The sequence below is a fragment of the Gadus morhua genome, chromosome 8 (genome assembly GCF_902167405.1).
Source record: "Gadus morhua chromosome 8, gadMor3.0, whole genome shotgun sequence".
Taxonomy (NCBI): domain Eukaryota; kingdom Metazoa; phylum Chordata; class Actinopteri; order Gadiformes; family Gadidae; genus Gadus; species Gadus morhua.
Genome location: NC_044055.1, coordinates 26332177 through 26359531, shown reverse-complemented (window position 1 = coordinate 26359531; position 27355 = coordinate 26332177). Strand labels below are relative to the sequence as shown.

Below are 27355 nucleotides of genomic sequence, written 5' to 3'. Positions count from 1 at the left end.
AGAACCAACAGCACCACCGCCACCGCCATCACCCCCAGTACCACCAGCCCCACCACCCCCAGCACCACCCCCAACAGCATCACCACCCACATTAACCCCAGCACCAGTACCGACCCCCACACCACCAGCACTCCCAGCCCCACCATCCCAAGCGCCACCCCCACCAGCACCCTTATTACCCCCAGATCCACCACCAGCACCACCAGCCCCATTACCCCCAGCACCACCCCCAGGACCACCAGGGATGATCATTTAACCAGCCCTTCCAGAAGGTCAGTCCCTGAGGGTCTGACTCCCAGTCCACAAACCGTGCCTGATGGCAAACGTTTAAACACGAGTCAGGCTGTTGAGCCAGCTCTGACCTCTGGGGCCACCAGTAAGCCCCGTCCTACTGTTGGACTGAAGACCAACACCTCCCAGTCACCCATGACCAGCGATGACCCCCGGTAAGAGCAAAACCAGCGAACCTTCTGATAAAATACTACTGATTATATTTTAATTGGGCTTTTCCCTCAATTAACTCTGGCAGGGTTAATTGGTCTAACCCTGCCAGACCAATTTGCAAACGCACATTAGTCTGAAACCTTTCGGTACATTTTCAATTTACAAGGTGTGTTTTCAACACGCTCAGACCAAAGTGTTTTTTTCAAATATATATATATGTGTGTGTGTGTGTGTGTGTGTGTGTGTGTGTGTGTGTGTGTGTGTGTGTGTGTGTGTGTGTGTGTGTGTGTGTGTGTGTGTTTTTATCACAGAGGGACACAGAAGTCTTCTTCATGGCTGCCAGGGCTGGAAAAACATGACGTCCCCATCGTGGTTGGAGTGGGCGTGTCTCTAGCCTTCATCTTCATCACAATGGCTTTCTATTCGCTGTTTCAGAGCAGTGATCCTCTGCCAATCATTCGAGCAGGTCTGGATACGCTAAGCCCTGCACCCAGCATCCCTATGTCCCAATTGGCCTTTTCCTCTAGTGACAATCTCATAAAGCTAGCCTTACAAAAGGCTCGCTGGGAGGGGAACTGAATGTGGAATTTGCAATCTCACGAAGAAGAATGTCTGGAATTTGATACTTACAGGTTGTGTTGTACTTGTCTCAGATATTGCTTTGTCAAATTCGTCAAAAAAACTGTATTTCTTCTGCTTGTCGTTGTTGTTCTTGTCCTTCTTCTTCTTCTTCTACTCTTCTCCTTGTCCTAGGGACCGTGGCGCTAACTGATGCACAACAAAGAGGTAATAGTGAGTCAAACATTGTGAGGAACCAATGGGGTCAGGAATCTTACATTTGTCAACTTTGAGCCAACAATATATTTCACAATGTCTGAGAGATCAGCTTAAGCCACAAAAGATACCACTTTTTCGGCGCATGCGCTGTCACTTCCTATGCAAGGTCAGGATGGTATGGTAGTTACTAGAAATTAAGCTGAAATACTTAGGAGGAGGGGACAAATTAGGCTCCCCCCTGGGAATTACCTGACGTAAACAGTTCACAAGAAATCTGAAATAAGTAGGAGGGACCAGAGCTGACCGGATGCTGTCTGATAATACAACCACCGAGTGAGCATTTCAAACCAAGATGGCCACACGGTGAATAAGAACCATGATCAGGAGGTTCTTGATAGACATGGCCAGCGTGTCTCTAACGGGATGCTGTCCTCCACAGCTCAGAGGAACGTGGGCGTCCCCATCAGACATGCGGAACAACAGGCCGCTGGTAAAACATACGACAACAGGTGATTATCAAATTATAAGTGTGCTGAGTGTATTCTTTTTAATAATATTATAATTTCAGGGTGTAATAATTGTTCAGCACAAATCAAAATTAAACGGGCATTTGTAATACATAGATATTACTGCTTAAATAATAATAATTAGAATCATAATGTGGTACCTATCAAGCTCCACAGGTAGAATAAGGCCTGAACACTACCAGGGTTAGGGGTTTCATTCCCACCCATGCTCAGAAGTGTATTCTTCATGGTATTGTATGATGCTCTGGGTGAGAGTGTAAATGTCATGTATATTCATATAACTAAACAAACTATTCAAATTCTAAAGGGTGCTCATATTAAAAGGAGCACTGTGTGTTTGCCCATGTGTGTGTGTGTGTGGGTGTGTGGGTGTGGGTGTGTGTGTGTTCAGAGCATTTGCGGATGACGAGTGTGTAGCAGTGATTGATCAGAGCCCTAATACGTCGGACACCCGCGCCCGGCCGCTGGGGCCCGGTCTGGTCATGGTTCAGATGGAGCCCCCACCTGAAGACCTGAGAGAGGAAGACCTGAGAGAGAACCACCAGCGTTCCCTAATGGAGGACAATGCTGTCCCCATGGAGACGTTTCCTCTTTGTGCTCTCCTGGACTCACAGGTCAGAGAGATCACTACGATATGCAGACCATCAAGACCAGGACAACATCTAGCCCCATGTATATTTTATGCACATTTTCTGTGTGTGTGCTTTTCTCTTTTTCACATTCTATATTAAAATATATATTCTATAAAATTATCATATATTATAGATATTTTTAGGCGTCAAAATAAATGACCAAAAACATGGGATTACCCCCTCCCTCCCTCCCAGGTGGAGGAGGACAAGGCCTTCAGCCTGCCTCCACCCAGCGCACGGCTCCGGTGTGTGGAAGACTGGGTCAGCAGCTGCCTCCACCCGGTCTGCCAGGAGCCTCCGACCCGACCCCCTTCTCTGACTCCACCCTCCTCTCTGCTTCCACCCTCCTCCCTGCCTCCTCCTCTGTCCTCCCTCGCCTCCCACTCAACCTCCCCCACCCTCTCTCTCTGCCCCTCCTCCCCCTCCTCCCTGGCCACTGTACGGGAGGAGAGGCTCCACTCCTCGCTGACCCTCCAGACGCCGGCCGAGCCCACCTCCACCTCCTCCCATGCCTCCACCACCTCCACCCTTCCTGTCCACCACAGCCTCAGCGTCTCCCACACAGTGAGCTCCCCGCTCCTCGTCTCCCATCATGTCTCGCTGGGCTCAACCACCACCGTCACTGTGGATGTCACCTTCCATCCTAGCGCCGCCACTGCCATGGCGATTTCAACCAGCACTCACATCAATTCGCGCGTCACCAACACCCCCACAGCAGCGGGTCCTCTGTTTAACTTCCCATTGGCAAACAGTCAAGAGAGCGACCAATCAGCTTCGAGAATGCCGCACTGCAAGTAGCGAGATCTTACTAGTAATGGATTCAATGATAATTTTCCTTGATTCAGTTTGCGTCGGTCAGTTCGCCAAGAAGAGTTGTTCAGAATCGTTCGTTCGTTCAGTCGAGTTTCCGGTAGCGGTGAATCGAAACATGGAATTTACGGTTCTCAGCTGAGTCAGTCAGATTCAGCTCCTCCCTCGTTCTCATTCTCAAACGATCGTGGAAGTCGGTCATCAATCAATATCACAACTTTAACCAAACGCAGCCGGATGGGGGGGTGTAGTTGATTATTAGATGTTTAACATATCAGCAAGATAATAGATTTGATTTAGCAATGATGTTGGGCGTCCCGGTGGAGAACGAACCATGAAAGATCAAGACAGATTGACGAGACATTCAAATATTTGATTAATCTGGCATGACACAGAAAGTACAAAGACAGCATGCATTTATCATTTCACTGACATTGAATCGTATTATCGTACGCTCGCTCACTAAGCCTCTTCCCTCTTCACCACTCACAGTCAGTGAATGAACAGTGAGTCAGCGTGTCAGCGACTAGTAGGTCTGGGAGGAGTCGAGTCTGAGAACAAACAAGACGAACGAAAGAGAGGAATCAGTTCAGTTCGAACTGATTCTTCTCAGCGTTTTTCAACTCTTTCAACGTTTTAAACTATGACGCTTTTTCTGCTTTTTTTTTTACAATGTAAGTAACTGCTCAGTTACGATTAAGACATCCGTCTGCCCAGTAACGATTGAGACATCGTAACTAAATACATTTTCATCCGTTCACCTTCATTCAAACCATTTAACCTACACAATTGTATCTTTCTATAATATTAAAACAGAATTTCGATAAAATGTGTACTTTATTCAGAATCACAGTTTAAGTTTCATATCGGCTTTCAGTTGGTCTCATTGGTTTACGCTGAGGTTAGAGCGCGGAGGACGTGCAGGCATTGTTGCTAGATTGGGCGGTTTACCATCTGCGGCATTTTAGCAAGCACACTCTCGCAGTTGTTAGGATGAAACGCATTCTAGTTGTACATATTATCCGATCAATTCATATTCACTGTACAAAAACTAATGTTGATATTTTAGGCCGATAAGAAAACATATTGGAAGATCATTACGTCAATGTATCAGTCAACTTGTAAAAGTATATTTCATAGACAGTGTACTTTAAATAGCCTCTCTTTATTCTCAGCACACTGAGACAATGTTTAACATTGACATATATGTGTTTGAGTATCTTTATTATTTTAATAGTGACCATAATCAAAGGGATATCAATGTTGGTATAACTTGTAGGTCTATTACAAATGTCACTGTTGACAAAAATGTATATTTACAATATTGTGTGAAAAGTGAATAACATTTGGCCAGTAATGTGTATAGTATTGTATTAAAGATGCCAAGAATAGATACTATTGCTCTTGTTTCAAAAATTCTTGCAACAAGCTAGTGACTGTTAACTAATTCCTCAAACCAAATGAAGTTCAATTGGCTATAACATGAAGTTATACATTATCTGTTTTCAGCATGTGCATTTAACATTAGTAACTTAAACCATGCCCGCCTCTCTCAAAAGTGTTAATCACACTAATAAAATAAAATGATTGATCACAAATGTTTTCTATATGTTTTCAAGCGGAGATTGGGAAAGGAGAACTGAAGACCAAAAAACCAAAAGCATTTAAGAAGATTACATTACTGTTATTTAAACTACATTTAAATAAGACGGTTGGTTAACAATATGAATATGTTTAAGTCGCAATGTAAAAAATACTACTCAGAAACAGACTGTCTGCTCTAACTGGCAGGGTGGTGTGAACTAGTCAACCCGGTATCACACGATTTCGTGCTCATGCGCACAAACGTTAATCTGTGCGCATCGTGTCCCAGATCACGATTTTCCAAATTTTTTAGTACTGCACAGAACGAAATGTAAACCAATGCATTCTGAATGGGAGCGTTCTCCAACAATTAACGTCGTTTTTGAGGAGGTCTGCTTAAAAATCAGAAATGTTGACATATATATAACTAGATAATAATATATACAGATATATAACTAGAGGGTGCACTGTACTATCTGCGCTCACCCCTTCTGAAGCTTCTCTCTCTCTCGCTCTCTCTCTCTGTCCCTCCCTTTCTCTCTTTCTCTCTCTCGTTTCGTTTTGTGGAGCACGTCAATTGTCGGTGAACGCTCCCATTCAGAATGCATTGGTTAACATTTCGTTCTGTGGAGCACTAAAAAAGTCGGACAATCGTAATCTGGGACACGATTCAATAGATTAATAACGTTTGTGCGCATGAGCACGAAATCGCGTGATACCGGGTTTGCAACCCAACCAGCGTAGCTCTGCTGGGTGGGTGGTCTGAACTAGCGTCGTTCTTTAGGCTGGATGGTGTGAACTAGCGTAGCTCAGCTGGCTGGGTGGTGTAAACAAGCGTATCTCTACTGTCTGGGTGGTGTGAACTAGTGTAGCTCTGCTGGGGTGGTGTGAACTAGCGTAGCTCTGCTGAATGGGTGGCGTGTGAACTAGCGTAGCTCTGCTGTCTGGGTCCGTGGGAGTGTTTCTGGGAATGGGAGTATGATTCTTGAAAACAATAAGAGTGGAAAGGGCTGGCCGGCATTTTTTATTGATAGAATATATCAGTTAAAGGATGATATTTTTATTGATAAAATTAATGGAAAAAAAAATCGATCAGCATTGACTATGTTGCTAGCAGGGTTATTTTACGTTACCAGCCAGTTGTAATGTTAGAAATGTGACTTCAAAGAAAATGTTCCAAATCATAACTAAATTAAACTAAATTAACTAAACATAATTAAAGCTACAAGCAGCATTTAACGCGGGGCCAAGGCTAACACAGACCATTAAGACTGACTCAGACCATTAAGACCCTGACGCAGATCATAAAGCCCCTGACGCAGACCATTAAGATCATTCTTTTTTAATACTAATGCTGGAATAGTCTCAGCTTTGATCAGGTGATGCGCAAACAAACTTTCATGATCATACGTCAAAAGGATGAGGAGTTAAGTGTCTTTGAAGTATTAAAATGATTGCTGTAGCACCTCCTATAGTCCTGTATGGATGAAGTGATAGCCTGCTTAACCTTGACCTATGTTTCTTCAAGTACTTCAAGTAAATGCATAAATTCTTTTTTATTAAATTTGATTGGGGCAAGTATCGAAGGCAGGTATGATAAATCCAAATGAAACAAATACATGTATTTCGTTTTCAGTACAAGACAATCCTCCCCACCCATACATTATAAAAAAACTTAAAAGTTCCAAATAATTTAGCATCTCAGTTAAATAAATCCTCTCACAAATAATAAAACAAACTACAAAAATAACTACAAAAACCCAACCAATCAAAGCTCTGTGCTGGGGTCCCGGGGTCTGTGGTCCTCCTCGCTGCGAGGGACGTGGAAGGACACGTAGGGACACCAGCGGCTGTTTAGACACACAAGCCTCTCCAACGTGGCAGAGTTAACGATGTCGAAGCCCGCCGCGCCCCCGAACGTGCTCGGCTTCCAGTACACCGGCGAGCAGATGGGGTTCCCCAGGAGACCCTTGAGGGAGAACGGGGCCCCCATCTCCACCATGCTCTCGCCGAAGATGGCGCTGTCGCGCGTCCGCTCCAGCAGCAGGCCCGGGTAGAACTCCAGCGCGTCGATGTCCCCGTACAGCTCCTCCAGCTGCCTCGCCATCTCCTTGTCATCTGTGGGGTCAGTTTGGTTTATCAAGAAGCCCTTCGTCACAGTGGCAGCCTCTAACAGCAGCAACAAGGAGCTCACACTTTCTTTGGATCTTCCGTTCTTCGTATCAACATCGATGAATCAAATTTCCACCTACGTTATTTCTAAATACAACAGCAATGTTCCGGCAATACTGCAGAATAGAATAAGTATGTCTATGTAGAATGAAGGAACATTTCTGCACCCCCAGTCTTGGCCAGAAAGGTGTTTTTGTATGTATTTTTGCACATAGTGCATACTTCTGAAAAAAAAGGAACATCAATAATGCTTACCGGTGAATTCATAGAAAGAAGCGTATGGCTTGAGTTCAAACTTTTTGCGGTACTCGTTAAACGGTTGCACACGCAGCGCTCTGGACTCCTTGATGACCAGCTCCACTACCTCTTGGAGCCGAGCATGGACATTCCAACCGCCCCCTATCTGAAACACAGAAACTCATGGTTACACAGGAATACACATCATATGAAACACATGGGGATTCAACTCAGCATTTATCACATTGATATCACAATCGAGAAGCATTGACTCAAAATAAAATAATGAATAACGTACTCTCAAAAATAATAAACACAATATTGAATATAATACTGAATAATATACTGAAAAGTCTGCTGAATATAATTCTGACTAAGATACTGAATAAAATAATTCATAATATACTGATTAATATACGGAATATAATAATTAATAATATACAGAATTTATACTGAATATAATTCAGAATGATGTACTGATTATTATACTGGTACCTGTCCGGCCTGCTGTCTTGCGAAGGAATCCACCAGCTTCTCAACCCCAAAGTGTAGAAGAACGGATGTGTTGAACAGGAAGTCGGGGTAGGTGATGTCCTGTCCATCCACCAGGAAGCTGTCAGGCATGAGAGGGTGCCAGTGGTACAGGTGGTTGAATTCCAGCGAGATGCGGTTGCTGTACTGGAACTGGTCGTTGAAGATGAGGGTCGGGTCAAACTTGAGCTTCAGCAGGTAGCCGCTGAGCTGCTGAACGTACTCCTCGATCACGATGCGAATCGTCTCGCCTGGGGCGCACACACACACACACACACACACACACACACACACACACACACACACACACACACACACACACACACACACACAAACCACATTTCACAAATGTCATGAAGTTACATTTCACAACGTGTGACAGTCAATAAAGCTTTTTTCAGCTTGGACAGAGCCCAATACAAAAGCAGTAAACGCAGAACCCAATGTTACACTGTGAGGTTGCAATAACGGAGACTGACCTAATGTCAGAGAGTACTCCATTTATCAACGACGATGAAAATAGCACATTGCCGACAATCACATGACTCATTGACGGAGCAGTGCCAGATGTAACATTTCTCTTCCCTCACAGAACTTATGGTGCGTTCACATTGCTTGGGGAATTATGGGGAAAACATTTTTGCGACGTCGGAAAGTTCTCGTGAACGACATCAGGAAGTGTGTATTTAGTCCTGCAGCCCTGCAGGACTGCCATTTCCAGGTGATCCATCGGCCAGGACGAGCTCAAGCCAATGCAGACGCACAATCCCGGAGGAACGCTTGCCTGGGACAAACCAGAGGAACCCCCGGCTTACTGCTGAGGGTGGGGGTGTGTGGCAACCCCTAGCCGTCGGGCTTGGACGAACCGCGCCAGCACCCTGAACAACAGCGCCCAATCCGCGGACAGGTAGTCCAAGGGAGATACATACGGTTCAACGTGGCTGCGCTAGATCGCTCGTCAAGCAGACCCGGGCACTCATGGGCATTTGGATCACCTGGGGGAGGGAGATGGGATAGAAGTCCTAAGGACCGGGCATGTGGCAGACTGGGAGGATGCCGAATTTGAGACAGTCGCGGTAAGGGATGAACGCACCATATCGTGTTAACGCCGGAACGCTTCCCCACAGGACTGAGCGGGAGAAGCCGGGAGCGATATCCACGCCGACCTCAACGGCGGAACGGGTCCAGAGATGCCTCACCCTTTTCCCCCAGTGTGGAAGAAACCTAAGTTACTTTATGATTACCCTTTTTTTTGTGAGCTGCACGTAAGAAAACCATTGAACTGCAACCCTGCCGCCGACGACCGGGGTTGCCACAATATATATGTGTATATGCGTATATATATATATATATATATATATATATATATATATATATATATATATATGTGTGTCTGTGTGTCTATATATTCAACCCTCACTGTCTCTGTGTTATCGTTATATATTCACCCCTCACTGTCTCTGTGTTATCTTTATATATTCACCCCTCACTGTCTCTGTGTTATCGTTCTATATTCACCCCTCACTGTCTCTGTGTTAACTTTATTTATTACACGGGTCTTTTCAACGTTCCGTTCACTTGCATGGGCACTTCCGGCGGTCAATTATTTTTGGATAATTCATTGGCAACGGATGAATAATGACCGCTGTCAAGGTAAACAAAAGGACTTTTTGCCTTTGGTATCACTCCGCAGGTAGTCCGGTAACTTGTCAATGTAATAAGCGGGAAATGTATCAACCCAAGCGCTGTCGGTTGCTAAGCGACGACGTCAACGCCTTGGGCGGACTATTTCTCTGCTGATCAACACTATGAATGCTGGTAACAAATACATTGTAAATAAATTGTTTCGTTTTGGGAAGTAGCCGTGTAATAAGCGGGATAATGTATAGAACTTCGCCGGTCATTGTCGAAAAATAAGCCCCTTCATGGGGGCTTATTTTTTCGATAATGACCGGCGTTCTATACATTATCCCTTACATATTCACCCCTCACGGTCTCTGTGTTATCGTTATATATTCCCCCTCACCGTCTGTGTGATATCATTATATATTCACCCCCTCACTGTCTCTTTGATATCGTTAAGCACCCCTCACTTTCTCTGTGTTATCGTTAGATGTTCACCCCTCACTTTCTCTGTGTTATCGTTAGATGTTCACCCCTCACTGTCTCTGTGATATCGTTATATATTCACCCCCCATTGTCTCTTTGTTATCGTTATAATGCCTTGACTTGCACTGGTTACATTTTCTGCCGTACCACACAGGTGAATTTAGGGTTAACTTATTTTATGTGGGCAGAATGAAGAAGGTGCGTACCGATGATGATGAGTCTGGTGGTCTGGAAGAGCTGCTCGTCTCCCCAGGTGGGGTGCACCTCCTTCAGCACGTCACACACCCGGTTGTGCTCCCGCAGCCACAGAGTGGAGTACAGGGTGAGGCCGGGCAGCAGGCCGAACACTTCCTGGCCCAGGGCCAGGCGCTGGCTGGGGGGCACGCTACTGGGGTAGCTCATGGCCACCGGGACCTCCTGGGTGGTCGGGGGAAACATCTCCCCATAGATCAACTGAACGGGAAGTTTTTTTGAGTTAAAATTAGCCTAGGCAATATGTAGAAACCATCAAGAGTGAGAAAAAATATCCCACCCCTGGCTTCAGGCCTCCCTCTAAAGCCATTCCCCCAAAACACGTGACTAGCTCGCTAGCTTTAGCGATAGGTCTGCACGATGCACACATTAGTGCATGTATTTTATCTATTTTAACGTGTTTTAACTGATTTTACTGATTTGTACTTTCTACCGAGACACAATTATTTCCTATATCCTATTGTTATTGTTTTTGTTTTTTAACTGTGAAGCGCTTTGTGACCCTGGTCTGTGAAAGGCGCTGTACAAATAAAGCTTACTTACTTACTTACTTACTTACTATTTGGGATTTAAAAACATTTATTTTTATAACATTTATATAACTTGTTGGATTAATAAAATAGAAAATTCCTTGGATGAATCAGCACTCGCACTCACATCGCTTTGTTTCCCCTGATTGATAATCTGATGAAACAAGTTTTGCTGTTCCTGACCACCATTCCACATTGTTTTTATTACCTTGAATCTATCTATCCGCACACATTCAGGGCTTGAACATTTAGAGTAAATGTTCTAGCCCTGTTTATTCGGTTATAAGCCAACATGTATAATGTTCCTAATGAAGTTCTCCATGAACATACATACTCATCTCTGTTCTGGCATGTTTTAACCTGATTCAGCATGTTGACTAACTCACATTCGGAGCCACACACTTGACCAGCTATGTTCTACTGGTCTGAATGACATCTCTGTAACTGGTTCAGTCTCTGGTGTCTTTGATCATAAATTAATTGAAAGCACTTGCCATACCATACCATCCTCCCCCCCCCCCCCCCCCTCCTCCTCTGAGAAAATATCTATAACCTACCGGGACCTTAGGTCCATTGACCACACCCTCTTCACTGCCTCCATACAGGCATTACCTCTGTCTGACCTACAGGATGAGCTCTCCTCACCTGATAACTTGGTCACCAAATATAATGCCACTCTCTCCAGACTCCTTGAGGATATAGCCCCGATCAAGAATGGGCTTGCACCTGCCACCTGCTCATGCCCCTTTACACCCCAAGAAGGCGACAGGCCGCTGTCTTGAGCGCCTGTATAAGAATACTAGCCTTACCATTCACTCATTGCTATACACAAAACACATCCTTGAGTACAGGGATGCCCTAAATGCTGCCCGTGCTAGGTACTTTTCCTCACTTATCAACTGCCTTAAGTCTAGGTCCAAGTCACTTTTCAGAACAGTTAATAAACTCCTCAAACCTCCTGTCGCTGCCTGCCCAAAAACACTTGAGCATTGCCAGGCTTTCCTCGATTTCTTCGAAGACAAACTTGATGTAATCTACAATTCTTTTCATCCTTCAGCTGAAACTCTCTCTTTATATTCACCTCCTCTGGGCTCTAAATTTGCCCATTTCACACTGGGTGATTCTTTCACTATCATAAATATCCTCACTAAATCGAACCCCTCCTGTCAGCTCGACCCTGCCCCCACCTCCTTACTCAAGGCATGCACCAAGGCAATCTGTGAACAATTGAAAATACTGGTTTACTCTAGCCTCAGCTCTGGTGTTGTACCCCTGCTCTTAGAATGGCTGCAGTTACCCCCATTTTAAAGAAGCTCAACTCAGATCCCACTTCCTTGTCCAACTACCATCCTATTTCAAACCTCCCCTTTCTGGCCAAATTACTGGAAAAAGTGGCTGCTTTACAACTTCAGTCCTTTCTCACAGACAATACATTTTATGAGAACTTCCAATCTGGTTTCCGTAAACATCACAGCACAGAGACTGCACTCCTTCGTGTTGTAAACGACCTGCTCCGGTCTGTTGATAATGGTTCCCCAAACGTTCTAATCCTTCTGGATTGACGCGCTGCATTTGAGACAGTCAACCATAATGTGCTCATCAACCGTCTGTCAAATCTTGGTATCTCAGCCCTCCACTGGTTCCGGTCCTACCTCTCCACCAGACAACAGTTTGTAACTCTGGGCCCTCACAAGTCTTCCACATCCCCTGTCACTCGTGGTGTCCCTCAGGGTTCTGTTCTTGGGCCTCTCCTCTTCCTCATATAGATCCTTCCCCTTGGCCAAATCATCCAATGACATGGCCTTCAATTCCATTGCTACGCTGATGACATCCAACTATACCTCATTACAGTCTCCTTCACTGATCCTCTTCCCAGCTCACCTACTGACTGCCTACCTAACATTAAGCTCTGGATGCACGATAACTTTCTCAAACTCAACACAAATAAAACAGAAATCCTCCTCATCAATCCCAAATCTCAACGGTCCAAATCAAATAGTGTTTGGACATTGATGGAACAGTAGTACAATCTGATTCCGTTGTCAGAAACCTTGGCATACTTATTGACCCCTCACTCAGTTTCAATCCCAATTAAATCCCTCACTAAGACTGCATTCTTCCACCTCTGTACCAGGGGCGGATGGTGTATAGGGGCGATTTGGGCGACACACTACCAGTGCAGGGAGAAAGAAGATTTTTTTTCTAACAAATTCTATCACATCAAAAGTAGTTTTCAGTGTTCTAGACATATTATCTGTCATTGTCCAATCAGAATCGTCAGATTCAAGTCGTGTTTGAAATGGTCCTGCCTCTCTGGGCGAATTCATTGACGTGGAAAATCGCCCAAAGATGCTCCCATTGACTGTCATGTTAAAACTTTTTTTTTCGGAAAATGAGCCTTCAATGCATTTTCAATGGGGATTTGGGACTCTCCCTAACGTGCTTGCATTATACATAACTGAGCAAAGAGCGCGAAGGGATATCTTTGATCAAGTCACTTGCTAATTTCAACATGGCTGCTAATGTGTGCAATTCCGTTGCGTCTCTGAAAGAAGTTCCTTTTAGTCGACGATCCAATTCAGGTAAATTGGCATTAAAACAATCAGGACCTCCAAGGCCAAAATTAATAAAAAAGCGGTCACACGTCGACATTCTGTACCAGAAGCTCCAGAAGAAGGACATTGATGAAGTCTTCATCAAAGGGCCCTCGAGAGCTTCACAAGCAGTGTGCAGACCATTAGGTAAGATAAAATTAATATTATTTGATCCTTCTCAAAGCAAAACTTTGTTATGAGAACATATGCATGAAAGGAGACTGTATTTGTTTTCTTTTTTTATAATATATGGTATTTTTTATAAAATATTGCCAGTGGTGTAATCTAGCTTGCTGTACTCTGTGCTGGACATCCTGGTTAGGCGAGGCACAATGGATAGCTTAAAAAACAGTGTTTAACACTAACACTATGCATCCTTGCCCATTTTAAGTGGGTATACTCATCATGCCTTCAGTGTGTCTTGAACAACCACACATAAAAGGTTGCCCATATTATATTGATATTTTATCGTATTTGTCTAAATGCATACTTGACTGTAGATAGATTTATGAGTGAAGTTACCAACATAATAGATATAAAACAGTGTTTAACACTAACATTATGCATTCCTGCCCATTTTAAGTGGGTATGCTGACATCTTTTTACTGGATAAAGTGTGAACATGTGCATCACGTATACTACAGTACTGTACACAGCCTAACAAACACATTATTTGTTTGTTTGCATTCAGAGACTCTGACCAGCTGCAAGAGCCATCAGGAACCAACAGACCAAGGACGGCTTTGACAGAAGAGGCGAAGCAGAGGCTGTCTGAAGAGGTCTGCGACGTCATCCTGGCTCACATCAAAGCGATGTGGTTCTCTTTCACTGGCCACCTTGTGAGTGCTACCTTAGCACAAGGAAATATGTTTGAAAGGTACTGCCATTAATTTTCTGCTGATGCTCTGAATGCCACTGTGAAGGCATATCCCACGCTGAACAAGGCAAAGCTCAAGACGGGACTGTCTCTAATCTATGAGAATCCTGAATTCAAGGCCTGCTGTGGTGCACTGGCACTCATGAGCTACAACCTCCAGGAGACATTCTCTGGAGGTTAACTACACCTATGACAACAGCTGAAGCTGAGAGATGTTTCTCAACTGCGAAATTCAATGGGCCAGGAACGTCTGAATGCACTGGCCATGCTCTCCATGGAGAGGGAACTAGTCCTCAACATGCGTGATTTCAATGAGAAAGTCATTAACCGCTTTGCTGCACTGAAATAGAGACTAGCAAAGTTTCAGTACAAGTAATGTAGTCTCTCTCTCTGTTTCTCTCTGTCTCTCTTTGTCGCCCCCTTCCCCTGGGTTACAGCGGCCATCACAACCCCCCCACCCCCCCTTCCCGTGAGGATGGACACTGGGTTACAGCGGCCCTCAAAACCCCACACCACCCACTCCTTTCAAGTGTATATTGTATATAGTTCTCTGCAAACCTATGGTGGCATCATGCCTTCAGTGTGTATATTGTATATAGTTCTCTGCAAACCTATGGTGGCATCATGCCTTCAGTGTGCATATTGTATGTAGTTCTCTGCAAACCTATGGTGGCATCATGCCTTCAGTGTGTATATTGTATATAGTTCTCTGCAAACCTATGGTGGCATCATGCCTTCAGTGTGCATATTGTATGTCATTCTCTGCAAACCTAGGGTGGCATCATGCCTTCAGTGTGTTTATTGTATATAGTTCTCTGCAAACCTATGGTGGCATCAAGCCTTCAGTGTGTCTTGAACAACCACACATAAAAGGTTGCACATATTATATTGATATTTTATCGTATTTGTCTAAATGCATACTTGACTAGATCGATTTTTAAGTGGAGTTACCAACACAATAGATTGGCCGTAACACACTCACCCCTTTTAGAATCTCACTCACTCACTCACTCTCTCACAAACACACATACAGATAGAGACAGAGAGAGAATGTTAACTTGTGTATAATTCCCAATTATTATTGATGTATTTGCACTTTTAATCTTGCTGAATTCTACAAGGCAAATAAATTAAGTTAAAACTTAGTTAAATTAAGTTAAAAAGATAGTTTGGTTTACAAACGTTCAACCCCCCCTAAAATAAAAATCACCAGCCGCCACCGTCTGTAACATAGCCTGCATTTGGCCCTTCCCTCTCTACCTATGATGCACCAACGCTGGTTTACTCCATAGGTACCTCAAGTTTAGACTACTGCAACTGCCTCTTCATCGGCCTACCAACTAAATCACTTCAAAGATTGCAATATATTCAAAATTCAGCAGCCAGCGATCTGCTCACATCACCCCTATTCTAGCTCAGCTAAACTGTTTACCGGTTCTTTCCCGAATCAAATTCAAAATTCTTCTCACCTTCAAAGCCCTCCATAACTGTTCTCCTCCTTACCTCTCTGACCTTCTGACCCCTTATACTCCATCTCGCTCACTCAGATCATCTGACCACAATCTCCTCTCCGTCCTCCGCAGACTTTCTACCCTGGGTGGCAGGTCTTTCAGCGCCATGGCCCCCAAACTCTGGAACTCCCTTCCTCAATCCCTCTGTGACTGTCCCTCCTTCCCTCTCTTTAAAGCTGATCTCAAGACCTTTCTGTTCCAAGAACACTTCAGCTCTTCTACCAACCCTGCATACACCCTCTGTATATATTATTTATTTTTATTTTATCTTTATTTGTGGTGCTGTCTTGTTCTGTCTGTGCTCATGACTCTGTAAAGCGACCTTGAGTATGACAAAGGCTCTATATAAAATCAACTTTTTATTATTATTATTATACCATGAAAGTGCATGTATATCTTGCTTTTCAAGACACCCAAAGCACTCTGTGTAAGTGTGTGTGTTTGTGTGTGGCTGTATGTGTGTGGGTGTGGTGAGGGTGGGGAGGGCTGACATTTAAAATAAGGTCTTGTGAGAATACACAAGACATCAATCTCATTAGAACACAGAAAACATTGGAACATGTTGGGCCCCGTCTCCAACAACCCTTGTGAATAGTTCTAAAGATGTTTCTCAACGTATCCTGTAGCCTTCAGGTCTAGCCAGGCAGAGCACCTGATATCTCAGCTTCCCGTCCTGGTGCAGGCGGAGCTGCAGCTGTCGCTCCAGGTTGTCTCCGTAGATGTGGCCCGCGTCCACCTGGTCCCCAAGATAGAGATAGCATGAGGACCTCTGTATAAATATACATCCATCCTATCTTGGATTTGAAACAGAACTAAGGCCATTCAAGTGAAAGACTATTATTGTACATCCGATGAAGTTACACAAACACCGTATTCTGTGTGATTCTATTGAAATTAGCCTACTGTAAAGATTATTATGTACTTGTACAAATGTCCAAATGTTATCCTTTTTACTCTAGATTGGTCTTTTCATATCTGAGGAATGCTGACACCTGCAATAAGATTCCTTTAACTTAAAATAAATAATTCTGATTCTAAACCTTTTCCAACTCAAATGAAAACTTGCTGAGGTCAAGATCCTCCTAAAGACAGAGTGAGAGGCACCGCGTGGGAGAAGCCCCGGGGGAATGCAGGGCCCCGTGGGAGAGGGCCCTACCCCATGGGAGAGGGCCCTTGTGAAGGCTGGGCCCATCCGGTGGTGGGTCTTGAAGAACTGGTGGGTGAAGTGTTGGGCGAAGAAGGCGAACATCAGATTGGCTCCCTGAGGGTCCGGTCTGAACTTCTTTCTTATCAGGAAGCGCGTCACCAGGTCTCTGGGGTCCGGGAGCACGGCTTTACCTGATAGAGAAAAACACAACGGTTGTAAAACAAGAACCAAAGTTTGGTGCAGATTGTTGTTAAAGACAAGGGCAAGCAGTGAATTTACCCTTGGTGCCCATGGGCATGGGGCAGTCCTCGGGCACAGGGGGTAGTATGCGGGTGTAGTAACTGAGGTTGTAGTATGACTCCCAGCTCAGGTATCCATACTTGGAGTTGAAGGTTGGCGGACTGGGAATGAAGTTGGATCTGACTTTTGGAGGATAGATGAAAATGTTGATAATTTCTGATGATGACTTATCTGTGATCTAATGTATTCTTTAATATCCGATATCCGTGTCTTCACGTCTCTTTCCCTTAATGACACCATAAGAGTGAGGGAGGGATTCCAGGAGATTGGACAGACTACCACACTTTGAGCCCTACTTTCCATAATGCTGTCATGTCTATATATATATATATATATATCAGTGGAGGCTTCTCCATTGAGGAGAGGGAGGAAGATCCTCCCTAACATTGTTGAGAATAAAAAATGTAGATTGCCCAGACTATTGTAATGAATTAATGTGACTACTTTATTGCCTTTGAATATATAATGTTCGTTTCCCTGGGTAAAGGGACATTAGCACCCCCTATCGCCTATCGTCAATTATTTCAGGGAGGAACGTCCTCCCTTTGCCTCCGTTCACTCCCATTCATTTCCCCGAAAGTACTGGCGGCCGGTGGATAACATGGGTTTCAATGGGAGAGAGGAGGAAAATCCTCCTCTGAGTGGGTGGGACCTTAAGGGGTCTGATTCGCGCAAAAATCTATCCGTCTGCGCTATGAACCAATAAGCAGGATCCCTGGATGTTGAGCAGTGTTGCCAGATTGGTCAGATTTCCCACCCAATTGTGCTACTTTTAACCATGTTAGGCTGGAAAAATGATCATTGGGCGGGAAATCTGTCCAATCTGGCAACGCTGTCGATAACAAACCCGTTCTGCATTGCCGCGGTGCTCACTGCAGACGCAGAGCAAGTGAAATCTGCGATAGCGAGATCCGAAATGCACAATGGAAACATTGGAAACGGAGGACATTGTTAATGTCTTGTTACAAAAATCATTCCATTCATTCACTTACAGTGCTAAGTTAGCGACCAAAGAAAGAGGTAGACCACTTCCCAAAATCAAGGTCACAAGAAGTAATGGCAACGTCAGTGTTGTGAGTGGCACATGGTTTGCTAGGTACGCATGGCTTACTGGTAGCATTACCGTTCTTGTTGTTCTTTTACTAGTTTGTTACTCTGACCGCTCTGTTTGATATTGTGGAAAGGGTGTTAGTGAATGATTCAGAGCATGATGTATTTTAAATGGCATCACTTTGGTTCTTGAGTCTTTTCTTAAAACAATTGTTACTGAAAATAAACATAGCTAATAACTACAGTCAGTGAGGGCAAAAATAGGCCCAATGATAGGCCCAGATTTTTTTATTTACTTTTACAAATCAATAGTAGGCCTGATTTGACTAATATGCTTTGCATCCTTTCCTTCTCAAATTACAGTGATGCCACTGGTGGCTTTGTATACATTTTATTCACATAACTCCCTCCCTGCTATTTTGTAGTTCACCAAAACACCCTGAAACAACTTGAGTCTCACATTCTTATGCCACCATACACCAACAGTGCAAGCAGGCCAATGGCAACCAAGCGCGCAGTCCTTCCTCCCTCACTTTAAAAACCACCAGCCGCCACTGATATATATATCTAGAGATATAGAGAGAGAGAGAGAGAGAGAGAGAGAGAGAGAGAGAGAGAGAGAGAGAGAGAGAGAGAGAGAGAGAGAGAGAGAGAGAGAGAGATATATAGAGAGATATATATTCGTGTTACTGGGATAATGTTTCCGTTGTAACCCTACTAGTATGCATTCATATTAATTTTATTAATTTACTCATGCTTTGGGTTTGTATAAAGGTTTCTTCTGTTTTCTTACCAAACAGGAATCAGAAATGGGCCTTTAGTCCTATAGTGGTTGGTCTTTTATAAATCTATCATTCTTATCTTAATTTTGCATCTGAAACCAGAGAGAGAGGGAGGTTTCTCAGCATCAGGTTACATCCTCTGCACTGGTGGAATGCGTTTTGCCCCCAGGTTTGGGAAGGGTCATTACAGGACATGCAATACACTGTCAAATACTTGATACATTTCACAGGCAACTTGGAAGATATGAGTGCAGAATAACCCACCGGTATAGTGTGCCTGTTTGAAGAATTATAGGTGCATCGTGTGAAAACCGGCTGTAGTTGTGGGGGATAGTACATATGGTACCACTAACTACTTCCTATTCTGAGGACTATCTCCTATTAGCAATGAAGCAATGACCTATTTATCGTGCCAATTGAGAATGGACCCAAGAGGGGTATTTTGCGTAGATGTTGAGGTTGGCTGTGGACCAGGGCCCTCGTCTGAGCTATGACCCCTGATAACTGCAACCGGCAAAGGAAAGGAGATGCATAAGAACATGTTTGGGTAGGTGCTCCCAGAGGATACGCAGGCTGAGATAGTACAATGACCCACTACTGAACAGTGGAAGGATGAGCTCATTTCGGAGAATAAGGGGTGTCCATGCCAAGTTATGGCGAGCTATACAGACGTTGCCAACATGGAAGTCCCGCCCCCCTATTGGGAGGACAAAATGTACCCTCTTTGACTTCTTGTCAGGTTATATGAAACTACATTTAAGGCCTTCACCTTTAACAACTGACTATAAGAAAGACAGGAGTATATGTTTCTTCATTCTGTGCATTGTTTAGTTGAATTTTCTCTTTTTGTATAGATTTTTTTTGCAATAGCAGATTATGTGACTTCTCCCTCAGCGAATTTAAGAGTTAGCAATTCTCGTACCGTAATGTTGGCTCATAAATAAAGGTCTTCTTATCAATTTCGTGCTGGTTGCTCTGAGCTACGACATCACCACAACAGTGTTTACTTGGATCAAGCACATATGTAAGGATTTATAATATACATAAATATATTTTCAAACTTGTATTATAAACATGGGTTAGCATGACCTTGATAACAAGAAAGATGTACATTTGTATATTCTTACATTGGATATGGACGTGTTATGACAGTGTTAATGACAGATAACTGTCTTTAGGATATGAGTGTAGGCAGGTGCACAGTACCTTGTGTGAGAACCTATGACCAACACCCAGCCCCTGATTGGTCTCTTCCTCCCCATGATGAAAATGGTCTGCACGTCTTACACAATGCTAGCATGACCTCCCCGAAACCCTGCACTGCAGAGGCAACCCGCAACTATCTGTCCTGCTCCCACGTCTGCGCAAATTTAGACCAAGATCGGCTTAGCCTTCTGTAAATATGGCCACTCTAAATATTTACTGGCTTGAGCATAACAGACTGAATGGTAGGGGACTCGAGCTACAAGCATGTCATCTTGATTTATCTCGTCCAACAAAGCTCCACCGTTTGTGGTTAAAAAGAAGAGCAATGTTTAAAAGGACATTCACAGTTATTAAAGACTCTTAAAGACTAATAAAGATCTGAAACACATGAGCATGGTAAACATCAAAGTCGGACACAGTGTTTCTGAACTTCCTAACGTGTCACTTCCTATCTGTATTATGTGCATAATGTATGATTATTGTGAAACATAAAACAATGTTTACAACATACCAGTGAGGACCACCCTCATGAGGATGTTGCGCAGGAAGCTGCTGTTGATCACATCCCACAGCCAGTGGAAGTGTGTGAGGAGGTAGTGGACGGTGTCTGGACTGGGCTTGAGCAGATGGTGAATTCTTGTCCAGAACTCAGCTACACAACCCAACAAGAGAAGGATAAAACACACACAGTTTTAAAAAGCTTAGTTAAAAAGTTAAAAAGCTATCTCGAAGACTGGTGGGCGACAAGAAATATATACATATTTTCTTTTCCCGATGATCATGCATTATAACTTCAGTTGGTTCTCATCCGAATTCGGCCACAGGATCCAGGCAAGCAAGGTTATTACAAGGTTATTTTTACCTTGATTTAACGTTTTTCATCTCTGTTTGTCATATGAAAATACAAACAACTGTACTGGTACCTAGTGAGAGAATTTGCCATCTTTTCTATCATACTAATTTGATGGTTGAACATTGTCGATAGGGGAAATCTTATCCATACTTCTTCCTTCTGCTCTTTTGTGAGCCAACTGTGGTCTGGAAAGCACTCGGGTTCTGTTGGTTGTTGTTGGCATCCGTCGTGACATTATGAGAAGATATTCCATTCCAGTTTTCACCATTCCCTCTATGGGACATCCCTGTAGAAACTGTCTCCCACTCTGTGTTCTACTGGACTTCAGTTACATAAATTACATTATTTCCAACTGTCAATTTTACTGGTTGGTTTGATCCAAACGAAATGATCCGAATAGCTGCGCAAACGCATGCAACACACTACAGGGCTGAAAAAGGAAGTAGCTAAGACATGTTTGGACATGTTTCAACATTCGACCCCCACTGTCACAAACAAAAGAGTCGTGGTTATCTCGACCATGCAGAATGCTTGACATTAGAACAAATGAGAAGGAAATCTGGGTGGTATCAGTAGAAAACACACCAAAATAAACTGCCCATCCTCCCTCCTACGTACAATACATGCAGGTTTCCATAGTAGGCCTACTTCGGGTGAAGCGTGAATCTGCACTGTTGATAAGCAAGCCTTTCTATGTATCAGCAGCTGCTCATACATTCTCTGCCTGCGGCTTCATCCAGCCTGGTTATGTGCCCTAGAGCAGAGACAGGAAATGGAAGCATAGTTTGGACACACTCACGAACAGTGCAGTTGTCCCCATGGAAGCCGGTGCGAGTGCAGTCACACTCAAAGCGCTCTGTGCCAAATCGCACACATGTTCCAGAGTTTTCACAGGGATAATTACAACATGGATTCACTGCGGAAAATAGGGAAAGACATCATTATGGGACGCAATTAATGATTTTGAATGATTATCACGAATGAATGAATGAATGTGATCATTAATAGTCGAAGCAGGACAACATGAACACTACCGATTACATAGTAAATATGTGAAGCACAAATGAAGTATGGCTACACAAATACTACATGTAACTGACAAGATTCTATAAATGAAACACAATGCAAGTACATTAATAGAATAATATCTGTAAATACACTTTAGAAGTTGCTGAAAATGTTAAAGCAAGAAAACTTGGAATGCCTAGAATATGATTTAGGTCAAAAGCGATCAAAGCTGTAGCTTAGTAAATGCATACATGAAAAAATAATTATATGGCATAAGAATATAGTTTTCCCAAAGCACAAAAAGCTACTTCACATACAATGTTAATAAATGTCTGTATCTATACAGTGCTTTTATGCAAATAATGTGGAAACTCAATCGCCACAATCCCTGTCATATCATAATTTATGGACAGAAATATGATGCAAGTTCATGACGGTACGGACTTTAATGTAAAGCTTGACCACATCTCATTCCCTTCCACTATGGCCTTTGGATTCCCTGTGATTGGACAAGAATGAGAGCTGAGGGGCGGGCGGAGGTGTTACCGTGCAGCTGGAGGGGATATGAATTATTGGTTTTATGAATGAGTGGTTTCAAACAGACACTATAATCACCTCTAATTGGAGGGTGACGCACATACTAACCCTTAAAATCATGTTCGAACATTGATCTTGAGTGAGTGAGTGAGTGAGTGAGTGAGTGAGTGAGTGAGTGAGTGAGTGAGTGAGTGAGTGAGTGAGTGAGTGAGTGAGTGAGTGAGTGTGTGTGTGTGTGTGTGTGTGTGTGTGTGTGGGGGGGGGGGGGGGGGGGGGGGAATAGCCTTGGCCACACGGTTGGGCTAAAATCACCCTTTGCCATGCGCATGCGCGCGCATTCCCGGCCATCCGTGTACTTCAGGCATTGCCGGGCATTAGTGTTCTTTGAATTCAATTGAAAGGGATTATTGTATTTTATATATTCTATATAGCCTATTTGTTTTGTTATATGTCATGAAGTCCAATAAGATACATTATGTACAAAGTTCTTAGTTGTGGCGTCATATAGTTAGAGATGAGTTAAATGGAGAAAACAGTGTGGCAACAGTGGCCGAAGAGGTAGCAAAGCTATCAATGAAATCAAGAGGTTAGTTCGATTCCCTCTATTGTCAGACTTACGCTTTTGTCAGATTGTAACGCTTTTATGATCGCAATGTTTTTAGTCAGCCAGCAAGACCTCCTGTATCATAATGTTTCAAATTAAGTGCGTTTTTAGTCAGCCAGCCAGGCCTCCCGTATCATAGAGTTTCAAATTCAGTGCCTCCCTGATATTCTGAGGACAAATATTTTTGGATTAATAGAACAATTTTCTGTGTGCATGTACTGATAATTGTAGCCGGGTGCAAATATCATTCACTTCTAAATTGCACCAGGGTTCAAATTGCACCATATCTATAGGCCTATGAGGGGAAAAACGGTCTGTCTAGTTACTGGACCAGATAAAATGAGACGGAGAGGTAATAAAGTCTGTCGGCACGAGGACCTTGGATTTATGAAGATTTCAGAAGAAGATCAAGAGTCCCTGTGTGATACAGTTTTATGCTGTATCCTCCTCTCGATGAGGTGTGTGCGTTTGAGGTGTGTGTGGTTCTGTGTGTTTTTGCTTGACCTTGGCTCCCAGGCCCTGGGAGAGCTTCGAAATGTCTCCTGTGTGATAAATTAAAACGGGGGAGCGCCCCCCCGAAGTGTCTCCTGTGTGATAATTGAATGTGGCTCTCACGTTCTTGAGGATGACTGGTGCATTGTCTGAGTGTCTACCATTTGCCTGCTTGGGAAATGGGGCCTTGGCTCTGGCCTTGACCTGACTATATTATCATGTTTGTGTTATGTGTTAAAAGTTGACTATATTGTAATGTGACTGCCATGTGATGTGCTCATCAGGCTAGGGTAGGAGTTAGCTTTATTTGTAATGTACATGTGATGTACTCAGCAGGTTATTTTTCCCAACACCTACTAGGAATAAAATCGTTTATTCCTAGATATGTCTACCAATAGACATCATTTACCCTTTTAATCTAATTAGGATATGGCCTTTAATCGTTTACTGGCATTGTTAGGGAGTAACGGAATACATACCTACCGGCGTGACGTATTCAGAATTCAAATTATAGCTGTATTATAACTGTATTCCGTTACAGTTACAGTTAAAATTGTTGGTATGCCTATTTAGAATACAGTTACATTGTGGAAATCAATGGATTACATGACGATACTTCTGTTTCAGCAGTTTATTCGTGCTTTCACACCAACAGCATTTAGTGCGCACTAAACGAGTTTGGTCCCTTGGTACGTTTGAGTTGGTGTGAATGCAACCACCTCACTTCGATGCGAACCATTTCAGAAGACCGAGACTTCCCTGAACAGCTGGTCTCGGTTCGCCTCCAAACGAACCCTGGTCTCGGTTCGCTTCCAAACGAACCCTGGTACGGTTCGCTTGAGATGTGAAAGCGAACGCACCTCGGTCCGATCCAGTTATACAAAGCATATGCCTCTTTGGACGTAACAGGCACCCGCTCAGCCGCGCACATTATGGGAATTATTGTTTGATTAGCGGTAACTCCAAGACTACAGCAAATTGTTGGACCGTCGGGGAATTTGGACAGACACCCACATAAAGCGTATGCTGGAAAACACACATAAAAATGCCGATGCATTTAACACATTCAGCACCAGGATGAGGCCCTTTCGTCCTCTCTCTCTCTCTCTCTCTCTCTCTCTCTCTCTCTCTCTCTCTCTCTCTCTCTCTCTCTCTCTCTCTCTCTCTCTCTCTCTCTCTCTCTCTCTCTCTCTCTCTCTCTCTCTCTCTCTCTCTCTCTCTCTCTCTCTCTCTCTCTCTCTCTCTCTCTCTCTCTCTCTCTCTCTCTCTCTCTCTCTCTCTCTCTCTCTCTTTGATGCAATAGCAAATATCTTTCGCATGAACATACCCTTATAGGCTTTGTTCCACTACAGCAAATTATATGAAATAGTGCACTTCCAGGTAAACTTGGGCCTAACACATTCAGCCAGTTTAAACAGAAGAACACACCATAATAGCCCTGTTTAGTAAGCAGGATTTGACTCCTACACTTATAAAATGCAATTCAATATGGAAGTAATCCAAGTATTCAGAATACAATACTCGGATTGAGTGATGGCACGGAATACAATACATATTACATTTTTGGAAATTTATTCTGTATTCTTTAACTGGATACATTTTAAAAGTATCATTCCCAACACTGTTCATTAGTAAATGCATAGATGAAAAAAACGCTTACCCATAGTTGCTCCGGTGAATAAAGACATGTCCAGCAGCAGCAGGAGAAGAAAAAAAGCAAACGTAGACTTGACACCAGCTGCAAGGCAGGGAGAGGGAGGGGTTGAGGACGGAGGTAATCAATAATATAATTAAAACGATTCAGATGAACAAACTCACTTGTCTTAGCTCCAAGCGAAGCATCTGCTGCCCTGGCGCTCATCATGTCAGGAGTAAAAATCCTTCAATGAGCTAAAACATGGATGCAGGCCTGAGGTGGATCGGAGAGACAACTGAGAACATGCACAGTGTGTGTGCGGTGACGTCCCTCCCCTCTTTAAGTGGGATGTGTTTCTGAGCGTTTTCTCAGAGATATTGGTCAGCGTTTGCCGAGCTAAAGCCGATTTTAATAAATTCAGCACAATTGAATGCCACGGATCAATTGCCAAGAAAGCGAAATAAGCGAAAATAAATAAAGGAAAAAAATAAGACATTTGTATTATATCGATATATGCCACAATTCGCATTGCAATTCGCAAAAGCAATTTCAAGTCCTCTAGCTCTACCTGGTGGTTGAAGATGGAAAGACATGTGCTGTGTGCCTATGTGACCCAAGGAGTAACCCCTGACTGCAGCTCGCAGATCAAGGAGGAGCTAAATGTGGGCGGGCTTAAACGTTTAACTCCGCCCACATTTAAGGAAAATTCCGCGCAGTATCATACGTTCTCCCGCTTTCGAGCGGAGGAGCTAAATGTGGGCGGGCTTAAACGTTTAAGCCAGCCCACATTTAAGGAAAATTCCGCGCAGTATCATGGACCAGACGGAAATACGTTCTCCCGTTTCTGTCTTTGGTTTATTTGACTTAGCTAATATAATTGTGTACGAGTGTACAAAATAATATGTGTCTAAACTAAAAAAGACATTTGAAATGACAAGTTAAAAGTAGGAATGTCTAAGTCTATCAAATGCATGAACCCTTTTCCATATTACCGGTAAGTCATTGTGCTGTGCTGTGCTGTATTGATGTTTGAGAATGTGCTGCCGGATCTCCGCCACCAGATGGCGCCTGAGAGGATAAAACCATGGGTTAAACGTTTAGACCCGCCTACATTTAGCTCCTCCGCTCGAAAGCGGGAGAACGTATGATACTGCGCGGAATTTTCCTTAAATGTGGGCGGAGTTAAACGTTTAAGCCCGCCCACATTTAGCTCCTTCTCAATCTGCGGGCTGCAGTCAGGGGCACTTGGAGTAAAGCCCAAACCCCCAGGTACTACATACTTCTGCAATCCACCGGTGCTCAGAGGCCAAGCCCGGTATTGCAGTTGTTTAAGCGGGCTGTGGACGGGTCTCTCGATTCAAGGGGCCCAGAAGTAGATATCTCCGTTCACTCCAATACAAGTGGGGAACAGGAATGGGTCCCAGCAAAAAAATACTGGATATCAATCAAAGGCTCATAATTATCATTATGCCATGTAGGCTAATAAAAAAATGTAAGTTTTCTCTTTTCAAAACGCCACCACAAGCGTATTATTAGCCGTTTTATGTTATTATTTTTGCTGGAGAAGGAGGGATGGGCAGCTGAAAGGAGTCGTAGTGAAACAAAATTCGTTTCGGCCCGGTGTGGGTGTCGATTAGTCTCGCAAAGCCCGACCAAACTACAGCAAGTAGAATGTCAGAATAGTAGTGAGCAGAATAATAGTAGTGTCGGATTGACTCGGCTGTCCGATCGACTCGGGGTCCTAGATGCGCAATAATGACTGACGCACTTCCTGTAAACGCTGTCTTTTAAATGCGCATGTGCGTTTCATTCATTCCCATGTTATTCCCAAGTATTAACAATCTCCTTTTGATTATTCTAATCTATGAATAATAATCGAATGTACAAATTATTGTTGCCTATACTTCTAATCTATGAATAATAATCTAATGTACAAATTATTGTTGCCTATACTTGGGTTATACATAAAAAAAGAATCGGTTAACTACATTCACTGAACGGGGCGATCCACTATATTTCCAGCGCTCCCAACACAGTCAAAACAGCGATCCACAGGCAGACACTTCCGTTCTCCTCCTTCAGAATAACGCCTCGTGCCCACTACCTCCGTCCGTTGACTGATCCCCATTGACTTTGAATGGGGACGTCCGTTC

General features: G+C 43.6%; 2 protein-coding genes across 7 annotated transcripts in view; one reads left to right on the top strand and one right to left on the bottom strand.

Annotated features, from left to right (window-relative positions):
* The window catches only part of LOC115548967 (mucin-5AC-like), a 96915-nt gene extending 92137 nt beyond the window's left edge, over nucleotides 1-4778 (top strand). The window contains exons 11-18 of the mRNA XM_030363926.1: nucleotides 63-76; nucleotides 129-136; nucleotides 168-446; nucleotides 756-910; nucleotides 1198-1230; nucleotides 1661-1730; nucleotides 2140-2362; nucleotides 2576-4778. Of these exons, the coding sequence (XP_030219786.1) occupies nucleotides 63-76; nucleotides 129-136; nucleotides 168-446; nucleotides 756-910; nucleotides 1198-1230; nucleotides 1661-1730; nucleotides 2140-2362; nucleotides 2576-3178 (1385 nt within the window). The 3' untranslated portion in view covers nucleotides 3179-4778. The remainder of the gene's footprint in view (nucleotides 1-62; nucleotides 77-128; nucleotides 137-167; nucleotides 447-755; nucleotides 911-1197; nucleotides 1231-1660; nucleotides 1731-2139; nucleotides 2363-2575) is intronic.
* Nucleotides 4779-5779: 1001 nt separating this feature from the next.
* Nucleotides 5780-25544, bottom strand: ptgs1 (prostaglandin-endoperoxide synthase 1). 6 transcript variants are annotated; one of them, XM_030363141.1, is made up of 11 exons: nucleotides 25385-25544; nucleotides 25227-25304; nucleotides 21725-21841; nucleotides 20584-20724; nucleotides 17014-17157; nucleotides 16744-16925; nucleotides 16240-16323; nucleotides 10030-10276; nucleotides 7679-7965; nucleotides 7202-7349; nucleotides 5780-6892 (listed from the first exon to the last, which is right to left on the bottom strand). In XM_030363141.1, the coding sequence occupies exons 1-11, from the start codon at nucleotides 25428-25430 to the stop codon at nucleotides 6543-6545; spliced, it is 1824 nt and encodes a 607-aa protein (XP_030219001.1). In that variant the 5' UTR covers nucleotides 25431-25544; the 3' UTR covers nucleotides 5780-6542. The 6 variants fall into 6 exon arrangements, with proteins under 6 accessions (XP_030219001.1, XP_030219004.1, XP_030219002.1 ...); XM_030363144.1 differs by lacking the exon at nucleotides 17014-17157; XM_030363142.1 differs by lacking the exon at nucleotides 21725-21841.
* Between the last annotated feature and the right edge of the window lie 1811 nt (nucleotides 25545-27355).

Coding starts and splice junctions, on each gene's coding strand:
- ptgs1 (XM_030363141.1), bottom strand. CDS start 25,430: ATGATGAGCGCCAGGGCAGCAGATGCTTCGCTTGGAGCTAAGACAA. Junction 16,324..16,743: donor CAAGGGCCCTCTCCCATGGG/GTAGGGCCCTCT, acceptor CTTGGGGACCAG/GTGGACGCGGGCCACATCTA. Junction 7,966..10,029: donor CACCAGACTCATCATCATCG/GTACGCACCTTC, acceptor TGTGCGCCCCAG/GCGAGACGATTCGCATCGTG.